This window comes from Aspergillus clavatus, genomic scaffold, assembly GCF_000002715.2.
Source record: "Aspergillus clavatus NRRL 1 1099423829791 genomic scaffold, whole genome shotgun sequence".
NCBI classification, from domain to species: Eukaryota; Fungi; Ascomycota; class Eurotiomycetes; order Eurotiales; family Aspergillaceae; genus Aspergillus; species Aspergillus clavatus.
The window spans coordinates 1,216,365-1,234,748 of NW_001517108.1; the positions used below are offsets into that span (position 1 = coordinate 1,216,365).

At 53.3% G+C, this 18,384-nt stretch overlaps 5 protein-coding genes across 5 annotated transcripts, besides 5 other annotated features; 3 read left to right on the forward strand and 2 right to left on the reverse strand.

Annotated features, from left to right (window-relative positions):
* Nucleotides 1-299: 299 nt before the first annotated feature.
* On the forward strand, nucleotides 300-3,170 carry ACLA_071740 (ATP-binding protein; the record flags this gene model as incomplete). The annotated part of the gene is made up of 1 exon (XM_001275566.1): nucleotides 300-3,170. One exon carries the CDS (start codon nucleotides 300-302, stop codon nucleotides 3,168-3,170), a length of 2,871 nt encoding a protein of 956 aa, XP_001275567.1.
* Nucleotides 3,171-3,304: 134 nt separating this feature from the next.
* Nucleotides 3,305-3,341: a microsatellite.
* Nucleotides 3,342-3,807: 466 nt separating this feature from the next.
* ACLA_071750 (DUF4050 domain-containing protein) lies at nucleotides 3,808-5,079 on the forward strand (the record flags this gene model as incomplete). The annotated part of the gene is made up of 1 exon (XM_001275567.1): nucleotides 3,808-5,079. The coding sequence occupies one exon, from the start codon at nucleotides 3,808-3,810 to the stop codon at nucleotides 5,077-5,079; it is 1,272 nt and encodes a 423-aa protein (XP_001275568.1).
* Nucleotides 4,233-4,290: a microsatellite.
* Nucleotides 4,513-4,563: a microsatellite.
* Nucleotides 5,080-5,536: 457 nt separating the features above from the next.
* Nucleotides 5,537-12,397, reverse strand: ACLA_071760 (uncharacterized protein; the record flags this gene model as incomplete). The annotated part of the gene is made up of 1 exon (XM_001275568.1): nucleotides 5,537-12,397. The coding sequence occupies one exon, from the start codon at nucleotides 12,395-12,397 to the stop codon at nucleotides 5,537-5,539; it is 6,861 nt and encodes a 2,286-aa protein (XP_001275569.1).
* Nucleotides 10,839-10,867: a microsatellite.
* Nucleotides 12,398-13,886: 1,489 nt separating the features above from the next.
* On the reverse strand, nucleotides 13,887-15,123 carry ACLA_071770 (PAPA-1-like domain-containing protein; the record flags this gene model as incomplete). The annotated part of the gene is made up of 3 exons (XM_001275569.1): nucleotides 13,887-14,141; nucleotides 14,232-14,338; nucleotides 14,400-15,123. 3 exons carry the CDS (start codon nucleotides 15,121-15,123, stop codon nucleotides 13,887-13,889), a joined length of 1,086 nt encoding a protein of 361 aa, XP_001275570.1.
* A 971-nt stretch (nucleotides 15,124-16,094) lies between these two features.
* Nucleotides 16,095-16,118: a microsatellite.
* Nucleotides 16,119-16,893: 775 nt separating this feature from the next.
* Nucleotides 16,894-18,171, forward strand: ACLA_071780 (peroxisomal membrane protein PEX14; the record flags this gene model as incomplete). The annotated part of the gene is made up of 1 exon (XM_001275570.1): nucleotides 16,894-18,171. One exon carries the CDS (start codon nucleotides 16,894-16,896, stop codon nucleotides 18,169-18,171), a length of 1,278 nt encoding a protein of 425 aa, XP_001275571.1.
* Nucleotides 18,172-18,384: the final 213 nt, after the last annotated feature.

The window sequence follows — 18,384 nt, forward strand, 5'->3', positions numbered from 1 at the left end:
CTGGATTCAAAATATAGTTAGATAACTCCTTTTCGACACTCTATTCACAGTCACTGTTTTTGCCACTGATGAAAAAGCATCCAGTCCTCGCAAAAACATTGGAATCCATTACAGTCACGTGACATCAAACTCGCCGCGGAACCTTGGACGGAGATCAGCGTTGAGCTTCTTGTTCCTGTTCCTGAACTCAACTTCGCTCGCCCTTTCCGCTGATGCAGACGCTGGCTCTCTACAGCATCAGCATTCCTCTTCATCTTTGATTCCGAGGGCACCGCCCATTGCCTCGGATGTATTCGTCAATGGTACTGCAAGGCAGGCTACTTTCGTCTCTCGCGCGACCCTGCCGTTTCGTCGCCCATCGCCGCTATCCCCCGACTATCGCCTCCTCTGCCCGTCGCTTCCATCTCTCGCGGCAATGGCTGGCGGCGGCGCCATCGGACCCCAGCGACTCTCGAGACTCGGCTCCGGAAAGTGTTGCGCACGATTTACCAACCGTAAGCTCTGATCACAACTCCTCGGAGAATATTCCCTTATCGAGTCCTACACCGTCGGTGGAGCGCCCTGTGAAGAAAGAGTCGGGCCCGTATGGCTCCGGGGTGCGCCGGGCTTTGAGAAATAGAAAGCAAGGGAAGGAATGGGCAGCCCCCATAGCCAAGGTGCCGCAATGGTTTCGTGAACGGAATGTCGTCTTGCATGCCGACGGCGGCGAGGCTGTCGTGGAGGCCCAGCACCAAGTCACGATACGCCGGTCAGCCGAAACAGCAACGGAAACGGGAACACAGGAGAGCACTGCTCAGGCTCAAGGTGGTGAAGGAGGTGAGCCGTCTCCCTCCGAGGGTCAACCCGGCGCAGACCATCGCTATGCGCTCCCCGAGGCGCTCTGGGAGGAACTATGCGCGTCTGCCAAAGCAGGCCTACGTCTTCCACCGGCCAAGTACGCGAAAGAACCGTCGGCACGGAAATCGCATTTGGTTCTCCAATACCCCGGGGCGGATGGTGTCTTGTTTCTCGATGCAGTGGTGAAGAGATTGGCTCAGGAAGTAGGCGCAGACCTGGTGACTCTGAATGCCCAAGATATTGCTCAGCTCTGTAGCGAGCAAGATCTGGCGGATGGTGGGGCGACATCGCCCATCCGGTCGCTCGGCTACGAGGTGTACCGGCCCTCGATCTCCGAATCATGGCAAGACATGGGAGACGGGTTGAACGAGAGCGACGCCGACGATGCCGACATGATCGACCCGGGGTCGCCAAAGAATTCCCGACCTGGTTTGAAGGGAGCGAAATTCATCACCATTGAGAGCTCCAGAGATGGGGCAGATATTCCATTGCCCAGTCTTCTGGGTCTCAAGTCATTAATCACATCCTTTAACGGGCCTTTGGATGGTGCCGCTTCACCACAGAGCAGCATGGATCGCGTCGAGGACAGACGGCTTCGACTTGTCAACGAGCTCATCAACTCGCCGCGCAAGCAGTCCCCGCCAGCAGCCGAAGGAGCAACGGCGACGGAACGTCAGCCTGAGATCTCACGGGATGTCATTCTCCAGGTCCAGGACTACGGCGAATTACAAGCGACTCGGGAAGGCGCTAAATTCGTGGCTTTATTACAAAAGGCGATCATGGATCGTAGGAAAAGTGGCAGTCGAGTTCTGTTCATTGGCACCTCGGCGCAGGAAGTCAGCCCCGACTCGGATACGTCTAGGCTCATGCAAAACGCCTTTGACGACCATTTCTCACAGATGCTGGTCATCACGCCGGGAATGGACTCGGGGACAGCGGAGAAGACTCTAGCCGAAGATCGAAAGAAGCGCACCCTGGACATCAATATCCGTCACATACAAGATATGCTTCGGACGCGTCTTAGCGAGAGCCCTTCGGCTATCAAGGACGACATTTTCGGCAGTCGTACTTGGCCTCTGCCTCCAGCTGTGGTGAAAGACTCTGGCTTGGACGAGCGGTACTGGCCGTACAGCCAGATTCACTGGGCAACCACTCTCGCACTGGGCTGCATTGATCCAAGCGAGCCGTTCGGATTCGAACACATCCAGCGTGGTATCGAGATGATGTACAAGAACGACCGACTCAAGAATGACTGGCTCCAGGAGAGGACGCCCAAATCGGCAACATCAGAGACTGGAACCGACCGGGAGCGGCTGTTGAACTCTCTGCGCAAAACCTGCAACTCCCACGAGAAGAAGCTCTTGAATGGAGTTGTCGATGCTAAGAACCTCCGGACCACCTTCGCCGATGTTCACGTCCCACCGGAGACCATTGATGCCCTCAAGACACTTACGTCGCTTTCGCTTATCCGGCCGGAAGCCTTCACCTACGGTGTTCTGGCCACCGATAAAATTCCGGGATTGCTACTCTACGGGCCGCCTGGTACCGGTAAAACGCTGCTGGCAAAGGCCGTTGCTCGGGAAAGTGGTGCCACGGTGCTGGAGGTCAGTGGCTCCGAAGTGTACGATATGTATGTTGGAGAGGGCGAGAAGAACGTCAAGGCGATCTTCACGCTGGCCAAGAAGCTGAGCCCGTGTGTGGTCTTCATCGACGAGGCCGATGCGATCTTCTGCTCCCGGACCGGTGCCAGCAGCCGCACTTCGCACCGCGAGCTCATCAACCAGTTCCTTCGCGAATGGGACGGGATGAACGACATGTCTGCCTTCATTATGGTGGCCACGAACCGGCCCTTCGACCTGGATGACGCGGTCCTTCGACGGCTGCCCAGACGACTACTTGTCGACCTCCCGACCGAGCAAGATCGGCTGGCCATTCTGAAGATCCATCTCAAAGAGGAGACCCTCGACAGCTCGGTCGACCTCGCCGAAATGGCTCACCGTACTCCGCTCTACTCGGGCTCCGATTTGAAGAACCTCTGCGTTGCGGCGGCGCTGGCCTGTGTCCGTGAAGAGAACGACTTGGCGGCGAAGCACCAAGGCGACGAGCCGTACCAATATCCCGCGCGGCGCACATTGACCCGGGCGCACTTCGAGCGAGGCATGGAGGAAATCAGCGCCTCGATTAGCGAAGACATGTCGTCCCTGTCTGCGATCCGCAAGTTCGACGAGCAATACGGAGACCGCAAGGGCCGTCGCAAGAAGAACTCGGGATGGGGCTTCACGCCTGGCGGTATGGAGAAGGTGGAAACCGACGCAGCGCGTGTCCGGACATGATTATTTTCTCTCTTTCTTGCATTTTATTTGTTCTTTTAGGAGTCCTCTACTTTGGGTATATCATCGGCCAGAAGGGGGTGTTTTACATCAATCAACAAATGTTTTTCTGTATGTATGGACTTTGTGACTGGAGATTTTTTCTTTTTTTCTCCTTTTTTTTTTTTTTTTTTTAACGAGACCACCTTGTGTACTATTAGCGATATGAACAGATAGAACATGTATCAGTAATCGAGCTGAAAAGAGAGAAGAAAAGGTATATAGTCGAAGCAATTGACGCCGAGAGTTTTCCTACCATACGGGATCATAGGCCAGGTCACGCCCACACCATCCGTTGTTGTCGCGATGACATCGTCGAATTCTCCTCTCCGCTCGCTGGTCACGCCACCCACTTGCAGTCTGTGAGTCCAACACTCCAACTAATATCTAATATCCTCACTCTCAGTCTCTGGACGATCGGCACGAAACCCCACAGGAACCCCAGTTTTCAAAAAGTCCCTTTTACCCACCAACAGCTACCCACATCCCAAGTCCAACAAAACCCCCCTCCCTTCTCCCCCAAACCACAAAAAAAGAAAAAGAACCCCCCCCCCCCTCCACCCTCCCAGACTCCCCCACGCAACCACAACCGAACCGAAGCATGTCCGGCGAAGCCCGCGACGCCGCCATCCGCGACGCAAAACGACACGTCGCCGACGTCGTCCGCAACGACTGGACCTTCCAGCCCTCCTGCCCGGCCTCAGGCGCCGCCGCCCTCCCGCACCAGCCCTGGCTCGGCTGGCGGCTGCGCGAATACGACAGCTCCGGCTCCGAGTTGGAGCCGCAGCTGAGCCCGACAGAGGTCGGGAGTCCGTTGAGTGAGGACGGTGGGGACTCGGAGGAGAGGGCGCGCGAGCGCCGTCGGCTGCGTCGCCGGCTGGCGGAGGAGGAGGAGATGCGTTGGAATCCCGGGCTGAGGACGTGGGTGGAGCGGCGGGATGCGTGGACGGGGGCGCGGTCGGCGGAGGAGGTCAGGGCGCTGGAGAGGGGGGAGGATGGGGATGAGGGCTTGGGCTTGGGCTTGAAGTCGAGGTCGAGGTCGAGGTCGGGGTCGGGGTCAGGGTCGATGTCGGGGTCGATGTCGAACTTGGGTTCTGGCTCTGGCTCGCCTGGTCTGGCTGCGCGGACGGAGGCGTCGCTGGCGATTGCGGAGGGCGAGTCGCACCTGGGAAAGGGGGAGGCGGAGCAGAGTCAGACGCTCGATGACGGCGCGAAGGAGTCGACGGAGACGACCCTGACGGTGCCGAAGCCGTCGCATGAAGAGAGCCAGGAGTCGGCGCCGGCAACCGCGGATGCAAATGCGAACACGAACACGACGACGACAACGACAACAACACCAACGGCCGTGACGCCGACGCTGCCACCCAGCCAGGTCCGCGATCCGCTCATCCCCCTCGCCCCCTCGCTGATCCCGCTGTCCAACCCCGTGCGCGCCTCGATCACCCCAACCATGTACCCGTCCATCTACTCCAAGGTCGTGGTGCAGGGCCTCACGCCCACGGTGCCCATCAACCTCGCGGACCTGGTCAAGGCGATGGTGCAGGGCTGGAAATCCGACGGCCAGTGGCCGCCGAAGCCCACCTCCATCGTCCTGCAGGACGACTCGATCGTGCACAAGCCCGCCAGCGCCGCCGCCGCCCTTGACAACAACAACAAGCAAGCGCAGGCGTCGCCCGAGTCCAAGAAACGCTCCAGCGTCGCCAGCGCCGTCAAGAAGGTCTTCCAGTTCTCTGGGTTCCATCCGCATCCGTTCCACCGCCGGGGCTCAAGTCACGGGAATCATGGCGGCCACCCGGAGCTGCACGACGGGCATGCGAAGGACGCGGCGCCGGCCGCGTCGAGTCCCCCAGGCGGTGCTGGGTATTTCAAATAAGATCGCTTGGCGACGTTGGTATAACTATTCTCTAGCTATAATGCACTTTGCGGTTGGCATTGAATTGTGTTTTTTTTTTTCCCCCAATGGATGGGTTCTGGCGAATGGGTTAGGATGCATTATCCGGGTGGTTTGAATGTGTTTTGTTTGGTGTTGAGTGTGTGATCTTCTTCTTTTACCTGACTTGTCATGAGTGTTTTACGATTGGTATGAGGGCAAGCAATCAAGACTTTTAAATCACATGCATCTTTCTCCCATAAGGATATGGGTTGGAACCATTCTACTCTTGCACAGCATTGTAGAGTCATCATAATTCATTAAATAGTCGAGCTATTTCATACTATATAGGCACATCGGACATGAGGATTGACATCATAAATGCGAACACCATAGGGGCAATTAAGAATTACCTATGACATGGGAGTATATACCATCTAGGAGGGGCATATGAGCCCATCTAATCCGCTTCATCAAATAAATCAATCGCTCTTAGCGTCTCCAAAAAGGTTTGGACGGCACCTTCAAATGCCGCTGACGGTCGTTGCTCAAGATCCACCGTGATTGATGGCTCAAGATCAACCAGCTGGGGTTGGTGCCCGCCGCGTCGAGTAAAATAGTATTTGCCCTGATGCTGCGACCAGTTCTCGATGAGATACGTCTGCAACTCTTGGGTCGCGGCGGCTCGTATAACCTGGAAGAATTTGGGGACTGCCGGGTTCGCAGTGCTGTCAGGGGCGAACACACTTGAAAGTTGAGCAAGATCTGGTTCCTCCCATGACTGTTCCCGAATGCATGATGCGGCAGACATGATGGATTCACGAAGAGCGCCGATCTGGGAGATGAGTCTGCTTCCAACATTCGTTGCTCGGTCTATATAGTCCACTGCTGGAAGAGCAGAAGTGGTCATCTCGACAAGAGAAGTGAGCGTGGCCATCACAGTCGGCAATTTGAGCATAGTGGACGCTGCCTCGATTCTATGAAAGACTTCGTATGCTGATCGGAAGATACTGTCCAACATGGCAGTGACAGATGCCCGGCACATTGTATCCGTGACATCCATGGCAAACAGCAGGTCCTTGAACACAAGAGAGACGGTCTGTATGATTGGCCGACTGAGAAGCCATGCCGCCGGGTTGACAAAGGCGCACTCGACGTAAGCAGGAAACACGCACTGCAGGAGTATAGCGCGCAGAGTAGGCTTCTCTGGATCTCCAGACTCATAGATATCCGCCATAGACGCACGCAGCTGGTCAACTAGATATATCTGCTGACCATCAATGGCAGCTCGCTCGGACACGCCCTGGACGAATATCACCAATGTCTTCACAACCTTCTCAGAGCAGAGCTTTGGCTCATAGCTCTTGAGTCTCGCAACAATGTAAGTTGGATCAGCCGAAGGCAGAGGGAAGGATGTGGGATCGGTGAAGAATGGGTCGATAGGACAGATATCTCTGCTGTGCTGTTGCAAGAATCCAACAATCCGATGAACAAAATCCACATAGGCTCCTTGCGCGGTCCCTCCCCCGTGTCCCAGTTCCTGGTAATTTGATTTCATGGATACCATCATCCGTCGGATTAACTCCTTGTAGTCTTGTTTTGGGCTCGTCAATTGTCGACTTTCTGCATCCTCTAGAGCTTGAACATGTGCGCGCATGTTCGACAGAAGACTCGAGAGAAGTGACAGCCTCCGCTGGGTGAGGTCTTCCATCGAGATTATGTACTGCTCACTCTGCCGATCTTTTAAGAATGGCAGATTATGCAACATGGGATTTGTTGTGTCTTGATTCAACAGCGCCTCCGTCAAGCGGTGTTGGAATTTGAGCATCGATCCCCGTTCCACCAAGCTGGACATCCACAGGCCGAGGATCTGGTTCCTACAGTCCGATAGAAACCGCGGGTCTCTTTCGATGCAGCTAGCCAGGAAGAGTGGAGTGAATTTTCTCGTCTGCACCGTCGATCGGAGTGCTAACCAAGAATCACCATCGTAAGGACTAAGGTAGTTGTCCCAATGCTTCAAACCTTGTTTCACAAGGACGTGGGCAATCGAAGTCCAGCAATCAATGACATTCAGAAGGATTGTATCTTCGGGGCAATGATCTTCGCCAAAACAATTGGACACAAGACGGGATACTGCCGGGAGGAAGACCTGTTCGACATGCTCGACACCTTTGCTTGGCGGAGGGTTTTCACCCCCGTATATCGCTTCAATCTCAGTCCAGTCGCCATACTCTTGACTATCTTCGTCAGTCGTGAGCGCAGGAGCGTTGGACGGTGGCGTAGTATCCAAGTAGCACTTCTTAACATAGGCTATTATTACATGGAGCGCTTCGGCAACAGTAGCGTTTATGCGGGTGAGCCTAGGATTAAAAAGACTCAGGATTGCTCGGATAGGTGTTTTCGAAACAAGGATCCGCGCATGCTCTAAAGTGGGCGCTGCCCGAAGAGCAATCTGCAGGCCGTTCAGAGCCATGTTGAGCAAGGCTTCGATTTGACGTTGGTTTTGAGAAATGGTCTTCTCAACCTGCTGATGGGAGAAACTCTTCTCAATGGCATTCTGAGCTTCAATCTCCTTCCGCGCGAGAGCATGCTGTTTCAAAAACTCGTTGAGAAAGTAGCAGTGCCAATCAGCAAATGCTTCCAGGTCAGTCACATCTTCATTCGTAGACAATTTGAATCGCACAAGCCTGATCCAGGAGCGAAAGCTGATATTGCAGGTTTCACGATGCGAAATGGCAGGGTCGACAAGATTTTTGATAGTCTCGAGTCGAGGGCGACACCCATCAGGAACAGCGAAATACAACGTACACAGAAGATCGTGATGATTTCTCACGGCGTCCAAGTCTGCCTGAGATATGGGCTTCTCCTTTGGATATCTTCCATCATGATTTGGCAACAGCCGCCAAGCAAAATTGCGAATCTGCTTCTTATCATAAGACAATGGCAAGAATCGGAGCCCAGTAGCCAATATCTTCAGAAATATATGGAAGGTTGGATCACCTGGCCTGACTTCAAGCGAAGGATTGCGGTCGAGTTCATCGAGGAAGGAAGGAGATCTGTAACTTTCCTCGAACCTCAGGTCGTACAGCTGGTTCTTAGCAAAGAAATCATACAGGAATTGCATGATAGGCCTGCAATCCCGCCACCCCCATCCATTGATCAGATGAAAGCATCTGTGAAAAAGAGCTTGGCAGTATCTACTGTAAGAGATCGGTTGTGATGCTGAGTTAGTCTCATAGTCGTCGAGCATCGGAGAAAGCAGTCGTTTGACCATTGACCAGTTGCCGTGACCTTCACTGAACCGCACTCCGGTCTTGAGGAGTCCGTCCGTATCGACTTCATTCAATGGCAGAGTCGTGAACATTTTCTGCCAGCCAATCTCGTAGCTCTTGATATCCTTTGCAACAGTCAAGTCGGCCGGCGCCGATAGATAATTCTCAATCATGTACTCCTCAAAACATGCTTTAAGTTGAGACGTAGATTGCAATACATGCCTAGCGACGATGTAGGACTCGAGAACTGCTTGATCATTCCGAATGCCTGCTTCGCGACGTGCTGGAGACTTGATTTCTTGGAGGAAGGTGCGTATTTGAGCCTGAGCTGGAAGACATGAAACGAATGCGAGAACGCGTCGGCCAATCAACTTGACACTGTCTTGGACCTCCATAGCGATCTTATCGTTGACAAGAGCGTGGGATGCCACTTGAAGTGCTTGGTTTGCAAACACCAGATTGTAAGCTGCAACTTTTGTGAGACGTGCCGTTTGTCGTTCATCGGTTGAAGTTGATCCCATAAGATAGTCATTCAACTTCATGACAAGAGTCTGAGCTCTTGTGACAAAGCCTATCCTATCGATTGGATCCTCGAATGAAAGTGCATCCGAGACGTAGTTGATTAGCGACCTATACAGGGTATAAGCTCCCTCGGACCCTGTCTCGGAATCAATAGTGGTTTCATTTTGATTCGACTCGACTTCTTGAATCATCGCATCGAAAACATTGCCAAGTTCTGAAGAAACAGCATCGGTCCAAGGGCCCCAGCGGAAGCATTGATCCCGATATTTAATCTGGATTAAAGGACCCCGGCTGTCTACATCGCGCTGTATGACTTTGAGAGAGCGCGAGAATTGCCCACTCCCTAGGAATGTAGATTCGTGAAAGAATGTACCAGATGGCAGAGGTGTGACGTCGAAATCGATAGTATAAGAGCGCTGGAACGATCTCAGCCCGTTGCCAATATGGCTTGGAGGATTCAACCTCTCAGTTTCCAAGACCGGAGTATCCCCAGACAGGATTGTAAGCTCTTGAGTAATAGCTTCTCGGCTGACAAGAGCACCGATGTCTATTCGCTGAGGTGGTCGTTTCCGCACCTGACGTCGCTTCCTTTCATGTTGGGCCTGAGGGACCAGGTTATTCGTCCTCGGAGTTTGAGTAGTGACTCCTGGACCAGCGCTGGTAGGTATACTGGGCGCAACGTTGTTCGCAAGGTATCTATCGAGCGGCAAGCTACGCTGCGTCGTCCGAGATCCCCGTTTCTGCCGATAATCCTGATTGAGTCGTGCAATTGTTCTGTGAAATAGCCAGGGTGACGCTAGAGTGCTGCCTGCATCTGTGCTTTCTAGTCCCACCGGTCTTGGACCGCTCCTCTGAAGAGAAGATACGGCAAGATTTCGACGAATAACCCATTTATTCCCTTGCTGTCCAGGCCTGGGGTTTCGTAAAGACGTGCTGTTGCCCTCTAAGGCTGGTGTTGGATCTGAAATATCTTCATCTGCCAAGTTCTCGGGAGCAGCATCGTCTTGCTGAGCTGCAGCGGTGGTTCCCAAATCGATCCTGGGGGTCTTATCCCTCACGTGAGTAGCATGATTGCGCAGGGGGGCGAGTCCATTGACGGGGCGGTCCATCAACGGCTGTCGTACATGCGGCTCTGTCCGTACTTGAGGCAAAGTCGTCTGTGGGAGGCTTCCTTTTCGCCATTCACGCAATGTCATATTAGCATCCTCCGTGTCCACACGCGATCCTAATTTTAAGAACTTGCGGGACGGGCTCCTTCTTCCCATGTCCTTTCGCGAGCGCGCTCTTCGCGCTGCGACCCTCAGAAACTGGGGCTGTTCTTTGCGAGGTCGATGGGCAACATCCGGAGCATCCAAGATGCCCAGTTTCGGAAGAGGACGGCGTGGTGTATGTCTTTGCGTTCGCGTCCCATATTCTGGATCCGTAATCCTTGTTTGTCGTTTTAAGCGAGCCTTCTTAGCGGGGTGATGAATATGCGCAACACTTTGATCAGGTCTCTGACGTTTCTTTCCCTGCTTCCGACTTCGAGAAGATGGCCCCCGAGGTATAGACGGGAACATGTAGTCCATCTGATTATCCTCGGGGATGTCGTCTTCCCATTTCTCATCATCAAATGGGATATCAAGTCCCAAGAGCTGGGCTAATTGCCTACTCGGGTTCACCTCAGACTGTGCTTCATCCGCTTCTGTGCTTTCACCGCTGTCTTCATCAGCAAGCAGGCTGAGAGATGCCATCTGATTCTTGGAGGACGAGTCTACAGCGTCAGCCCTCCTTGTAATCTTTTTGGCGACGCCCTTGGCATTTCCTACTCGAAGCGCTGCTCTCTCTCGGTATCGTTGGGTAGAAGGGAAATATTCGCTCTGCTTCTTCTGATCAAGTCGTAGCCAAGACGCTGGAAGCACGCCTTTAATTCTGCGCTGCAATGACCGTACAACAGCCTGCTCATCTTCTCCTGCATCCTCCTCCCCCTCATCGTCATCATCATTATCATCACCATCCTCCTCCAAATCAGAATTCGGTTGACTCTGAAGGGTGACTGATTGAGCATCCACAGAGCCGGGGTCGAAGTCGCCGCCTGACCAGTCCATGACATCCATTCCAGGGGCATTCCGCATGTTGAATCTCGGCTCCGTCACCGGCGTAGTCAATTTTGGAGGCGTAAATCCGGGAGGGAATATAAATCCATCCACAGGCTGGGCGGTTTGCGAGGAAGAGACGCTACCTGAGCGCGGCGGGCTTGGTATCTCAAAGAACGAGGTGTTCGCGCGGTGCGCAGGAGAGTTGTTGATGACCACACTAGGTTGGGGGACATGTTGCAACCGACGTCGGGCATCCTCTTCGGGTCTTGATACCCTTCGCCGCTTTGACGGGCGGACTACTGTGCCATTTGGTGAATGTCCCCGAAATTGTGGATCGAGACGACTTCGTCGGGGTACGGAGTCCGTGTGCATAAGAAGCTTTTCAGGAGATTGCTGGTGAAGAACCGGCGATGACGGTGGAAATTGAAAGCTTTCGACGGGATCACTCGAGGGAGGTTCAAACTCGTTGCCTTGGCTCTCGTTGGCTACATCACGAAGAGCCTGTTCCGCTAGAGCAACGCGCACAGGCTTCAATCCCCTGGCTTTCATAAGGCTCCGATATTTTGCATCTTCGAGGAGGTAGGGGTGTAACTGGATGGGGTTGCGTTGTCTCAGCGACCGTCGCATGGGGTGTGACAATTCTTGGAGGATATCCTCAGGAATCTCGGCAGGAAGCATATCTTTCAGAGTCGGTAGTTCTTGAGTCTCTGCTGCCTCTGTAGTTTCAGGGTGCCCACTGTCATCCTGTAATTCCTGCCGCGCAGTATCATCATCGTCGTCGCCCAGCTGTATCGAGTGCAGAGACGATAGCGGAGACGAAAGAGGCGATATGTCGGCGGTCTCGACCGCCGGTTGTGTGTGATCCTCCTCGTGAGTCGGGCTGGCCTCCCGGATATGCGTCACCTTCTTTCCCCTCGATACATAAGTGATGGGTTTTCGGGATGGCTGGAAATCGAACTGTAGTTCGTCCGGGGAACTAGGAATATCCCAAATGTCCTCCTGCGGTTTATTGTGGGGAGTCGACAGCTGGCTGGGCGTAGCCGCGTCCGGTCTGCTTGAGGCTGAAGTTGTTGACCCTGCCTCCTTCCCATGACCAGTCGTCGTCCTCTCTGCAGAGTGTTGGTCGTTCGATCGGACAGTCTCAGAATCATCCTGGGTAGTCTCCTCCCTTATATCCAGTCTCGTAGGCGTGACTGAGGGAGCGCCTGTGCACTCTTCCGCATCATCCAAGTTCGATACCGCGACCTGGGGATCTCCAGCACCCTCGTCCTGCGCTCCTTCTTCGCTTGCCCTGTCATCGTGGGGGTCCGGCACAATATCGTGCTGGGCGTCGGCAACGGGCTCTTCAACCACATCCTCTAGAACCGGGTTGAGCCGCGAATCCTGACTATCGAAGCCATCCTCCGAGTCCGAGTCCGGTACAAAGCCTCGTTCCCGCCATGATTCCATTTGTACCCCGATTGCCCATCGCCCTAGACGTCCATTCCTTCGTGTAAAAACTGAGACGAGACCGCGACCTGCTCGCAAGACGTGGACACAGATTTGCTGCTGACAGAATTCGGAACCAAAAAAAAATAAAAACCAAAAGGTAATATCTTGTAGACAGCTTTCTAGAATCCAGGATGGTTCAAAGGCTGCTCTCCGTCTAGACGCGTCGGAAATGTGGAGACGCGTTCTGCAGCGGCGGAGCTTGAAAGTGGAATTAATTGACTGGACCCTGACTCTAACTACGTCTTCCACTGGAATATTCCGAGGATCATCGGGCAGCCTGCACGTTCTGACCTGTTTTTAAAACTTACTCGGCCAAACTTATACTCAATCTTCTCTATCTCGCGTCTACAGTATATCATCGACACCTTGCAACCCACCATGAGTCGCAACTTCATCCCCGCCGTGATCGCCATCGGAATGGGCATCTTGGGAGGTATGAATGGAAATATGACCCTCTAGACCTCAACCCCAAAAGGCACAAACTTCCCTGTACTGACCTGTCCCCACCTCAGGTTACTATACCTTCCAGCCCGCATTGCAAGAACTACAAAGCCAAAAACGCACGACGCAATTGTACGTTGATTTTCCTCGCTCCCCACACTCCAAGAGCACCAAGCAACAGCCATTCCTCATAGCTCGCACACACGCACTAACCCGTCTCGCAACTACCAGACCCCAAGCCCCAGCACAATCCCAATCCCCAAACAACCCCCCAGCATCCAATTCAGACACGACGCAAGTCTCGACGCCATCAAGCCAAGACACGAAGTAAAGAGAAGCGGCGGAGCCGGTTGCGCGCGGAAGTCGGGAATGGCAACACGGAAACTCTTTTCGAATCACGATGATGCCCGTCTGGACCTCTCACCGCATGCGTGCAGGCCACTGCCGGGGAGACGCGGCTCTCCATGCAGTTTTTGGACTAACTGTGCAGCAACATGCAGGGAGGTAGCCAGCACCGCATTGTTGACCAGGACATTGTAAGGGGAGACCGTCCAGTGGATGCCCACGGGGATGGCATTATGTTTCATAAACTCTACAGGTCACGGACTAGGTTGATGATCTTGTAGTTGGATAGGCCTCTTCACTGCTACGGGATAAGCCTTGAATGCTGGCCATAATAGTCGGAGTATATAGCGCCTACAAGACAGCAGAATCTGTCGGCATCGCTCTCCGCGATTATATAGTTCGTCTTGTATATTAGGTATAACTACGAAGAATGTTTTTTTTTGTTTTTTTTTTTTTAATAAAGAAATTCGACTTGATTTTCTCAGTCAAGACTGCTGAGCAGGGTATGATACAAGTGAAAAACGCAATAATACATAGATCAAGCCGGGCCTCCGACTGATTGACCGTTTTCGATCCCAGATATATCATAGACCATCAATGAAACCCGACTCTTCCCAATACGCCCAGCTCCATAGCCAAATCACCTGATACCCCGGAAAAATCAGACTTCTTGGACCAGCTTCGCTGATTCATTGGTAGCTCCTCCAAAAACACGACCAGCAGGGGTGCCGAGCCATTCTTCAGGGACCCCAATGCGGCTGCCCTCGCGGCCACTGATCCATCGGACCATCGTCGGCTGTGGCTTCTCGTACTCCTGTGCCTCTTGCTCCGCGGCGACCGCTTCAGCTTCAGCGACAGGAATTCGACCACGTCGTTTCGGGGCTTGCTTGCGTAATAACCGGTTGATGGTGTCCATCTATCCTCGTGTGTCAGCCATGCATCATCATACTTTCGCGAAGATTTTTGGCCCAGAACAGAACCCATCGTCACGATTTCCATTACTTACCTTTTCTTCCTCATTTCGCTTCTCGCTCAGATTCTTCCGACGTCGGGCCATCTCGGCTCGGCGCATGGCACGCTCCTCTGCCGTCAGATGTTTCTTCACTTGAGGTTCTGCTCTTGAGTCAGATGGGAAGCTTCCAAGTGATATAGCCAGTCAAGAGAGAGAACTCACCCATAGGAAGCTGCAGGAAGTCATTGCCCAAATTACCTCTCTGCCGTTTGGTCAAGCGGCTGAGGTCCCCGCCAGGGGTACCATCGTCACTGTCAGCTTCCTCATCTTCCTCCTCGTCGTCCAACTCCTCCTCCCCTGCCTGCTCATTGCCCAGGCCGCTCTCATCTTGATCATCTGGCTCGCCCTCGGCATCCGTGTCCAGCTCGGACAACTCGTCGTCATCTTCATCTTCATCATCATCCAACTCCATCTCCTTTTCCTCTACGCTTTTCACCGCCTTTCCGGCCGCTGTAAAGGGGGCAGAAGATTTAGCATGTCTTCTCGACACAGGTGGTTGGGGTGGTGCGTCGTCCATATCGAGATCGCCATCAGCATCCACGTCGTCGTCCTCCTCACCGGGAGCATCCTCATCGACCTCATCCTCCTCTTGGTCGTCCAAGTCATCCCCTTCGCTCGTGCTTACCTCCACAAGCTTCTTCTTCGGCCGACTAGACCGTGGCCCCGTGATGATGGGATTCTCTGTGAAAACGTTGACGGTGCGTCTTGCGGACGAGCTACCTCGAGCGCTACCACCGGTAATTTCACGAAGCTTGTTCGAAGGCATCTTCACGGTCAGGTAAAGAGAGTCACCAAGGTTTCCTGACGGGTCTGTAATAGACCGATTGATGGTCACGAGCGGGGAAGATGCGACAGCGCGTGTCGATCTGGTGGGCTTTGGACTCATGTCAGAATCAATACTCATAAGATCAGGCCGCGCTAGGCGGGATCGATGAGAACGACGTAAAGACATCGCGAAAGAAAGCAAAGGGGACGAGTAAAGGGTGCGACTGTGTTATGGAAGCTGAGGCAGTGAGATGGGCTTGCAAGGGACTTTGACACAAAGATAGTCTGATAATTGAGCAATACGACAGAAGGAACGACAGACGAAATCAAACAGCAAAAAAAAATTCGGCAGGAGCCGAGTGTGATCGCGCAACGGATCCAGTGGGGAGCTGATGACACAAAGCATACAAGGTAAATGTGCTGATTGAGGCCTGATTCCCGAGATTCTAGCAAAAGGAGAGAGGGGTGTAGGTGAATTCCCAGAGAGATCCACCGGTCAAAGGACAGATTTCATGGGATAAATTGTCTCAAGCAAACATCCATTCAGATGATGATGGCTACGTGGGCCATTGTACTTTGTGTGTGTGTGTGTGTGAAGGCAGCAAGGTAGGGCCCATTGCACTTCCGGGTAGACACAGGCAAGCAATGGCCTATCACACAGTTGACGCCACTTAGGAAGAACATCCAGGATTGGGGAGGGCCAATAGGGATGATGCGATCTAAGATAGACAGGAGGCTGCCCGTAGGAAAGGTGACTAGAGCAGCGAATATCTCGCAGACGCGGTGAATCCCTCCAACGCTGGTGCATTTATCATCCTGGGCCGCACCCGCATGCTAGGGTGTGTATTATTTCCTGGGAGGGGGGCAACAACAGGGGTCCAAAGTCCATTCTCTAGGATGGATTTTGAAGGATAAAAGCAGCGACAGGAACGATCAACAGAACAAGAGTTTGTTTGGTGCATGAAAAGGACTCGGGAACAAGAGCAATACGAGAGGACGTAGGACTCACTTGATGAGGAACTAATGGAGACAGGATGACCGGAGATGATCTGTCGCTGCTAAAATGGTCGGAATCAGCTTGGGTCGAATCGGTATATATATATATGTATATATATACCAGCGGGTGAAGAGGTCGTATTCCAAGCCCCAATATGGATCTCTATGCTTTTTATTTTTTTTTCTTTTGAGCTGTATGCAAGATCTCTCGATGGAAGATCAATGACAGTCTTGTCTTGCGATCAATGGTCACTTTGTCTTAATTTGTTTCCAGCATCGCTATTCTGCCGTCTAGGCGGTGTGTGTCTTGGCAGTGCGTTGTGGTTCTGCGATAGCGTAGACTGAAGCAGGACCCCTTATAATTATTATTGTGGATGATGAGGAATGTGTCTGATGAAGTGGTTGATCTTGGTCTATTGAGTTAACCAGTAACATCATAACATATAAATAGATATTGGCTGGAAACAGAGGATCCCCATTCCTACTCTGTAGTCGAGTCTATGCTCCACAGAGAGACGAAGATATATGTATATCAGCTTCCATGAATCCCCAACATATTGATAAGGAGTCCATGGTAGCATAAGATCCAACATACGAATACCTTTGATGACTCTGATCCGAATTACAATCACATTATGAAGACAATAATAGGAAATCACAGACAAGCAGTGAGAATTGAGAGCTAGCTGCCTATACCACTACCATATCAATCCGATGGAGTCATGACAATACCATACCATACAGCCGAGGTCTGGGGAAATTCACCGGCGTAAAGAAGCGCCTCCGTCGCTCACATGGAGTTGATGATCCCCTCTTGCTCCCTCCTTCACATCCTCATCCTCCGCTTCTTCCTTCATTACGGTTCGATTCCTTTCCTTTCCTGAATCCATACACCATGTCAAACGTCAAGCCCAAAGCTCCTTCCATTCCTCAATGGCAACAACCTGCCGCCGCCAACTCCAGTGATGCCTCCACCTCCACACCATCGCCGAACTCCGATGAGACTCCCCGTTCAGAGCTACTAGAGCAAGCGGCCAAGTTTCTACAGGATGATTCCATACGGAACGCTCCCATCGATCGCAAAGTATCCTTCTTAGAGTCAAAGGGCCTTCAAAGCGAGGAGATCGATCAGCTCCTCGGTGTCATCAGAAATGCGGAGGCGAGCACTAGCGCCAGCAACACAGCGAAAGAGGAGGGCAAATCTACCCCAGATCCCACCTCGTCTGAGGAAAAGTCGAAAGCTTCAACCCCCGCGACACCTAGCAGCGTGTCCCAGCGCCCCAAAGTTTCCTCCTCCCCGTCTTCCGCACCCGCAGCCAGCACAACCTCCAAGACGTCCGCGCCTCGCGAGGTCCCGCCCATCATCACCTATCCCGAATTCCTCGTCCAGCAGTCCAAACCCCCGCCACTCGTCACCCTCCGCAGCACCCTCTACACCCTCTACGGCGCCGCCGGCCTCGGCGCAGGTCTCTACGGTGCGAGCGAATATCTCATTAAGCCCATGCTCGCCACGCTCACCAGCGCACGCCTGGACCTCGCCCAAACCACCACCACCAACCTCACAAAGCTGAACGAGAGACTCGAGCAAACCGTCTCGCGCATCCCACCCGAGCTCACCACCCCGAAACCCCAACCAACCGACTCCGCCCTCTCCGACGAGGACACCGACTCCATCACCTCCGACCCCACAGAGCTCTTCCACCGTGACGTCGCAACGCAGACCTCCCAGGATTTCGCCGCCTCCTCCCCCTCCTCTCTCTCCGCAGGCAAGACCGCCGCCGGCGACGACAGCACCATTCCCGACCCCACCGCCACAGTCACCACCCACCACAAGCGCCTAGAGACCATCACCTCGCAGCTCCGTGACTTCGACAGCACAGAGAAAGACTCCGATTTGCTGGGCGGCTCCATGCGCTCCAGCCTGAACGAGCTGCAGCACTACCTCGACGGCCTGCAGTACAGCAGGTCCAGCTATGCGCCGTCCACGGGCTACGGCGTGTACAGCACAGTGAGCACGGATACCTCCGCGGGTTCCTCGGCGGGCATCACCAAGGCAGAGGAGGATGCGATTTCGAGCTTCCGTGCGGAGATTAGAGGCGTCAAGGGGGCTTTGCTGAGCGCGAGAAACTTCCCTGCGAGCCGTGGGAGAGTTGCTGGCATTGCTGGTAGATAAGTGCGGTATGATCCTGCGGGAATCTACAATTATGGAACTGCCCCTTCTATGTTGCAATCCGGCGTTACGTTTTTATGTCCCTTGTACAGTCTTTCCATATAATAGCGATGTAGCAATGATGATCAACCGCAATGGGTACGCTTTACTTTTAGAATCTAATGTTGAAAACATGGAAAACGTTACGAAAATATTGAGAATCAAGATAACACATCC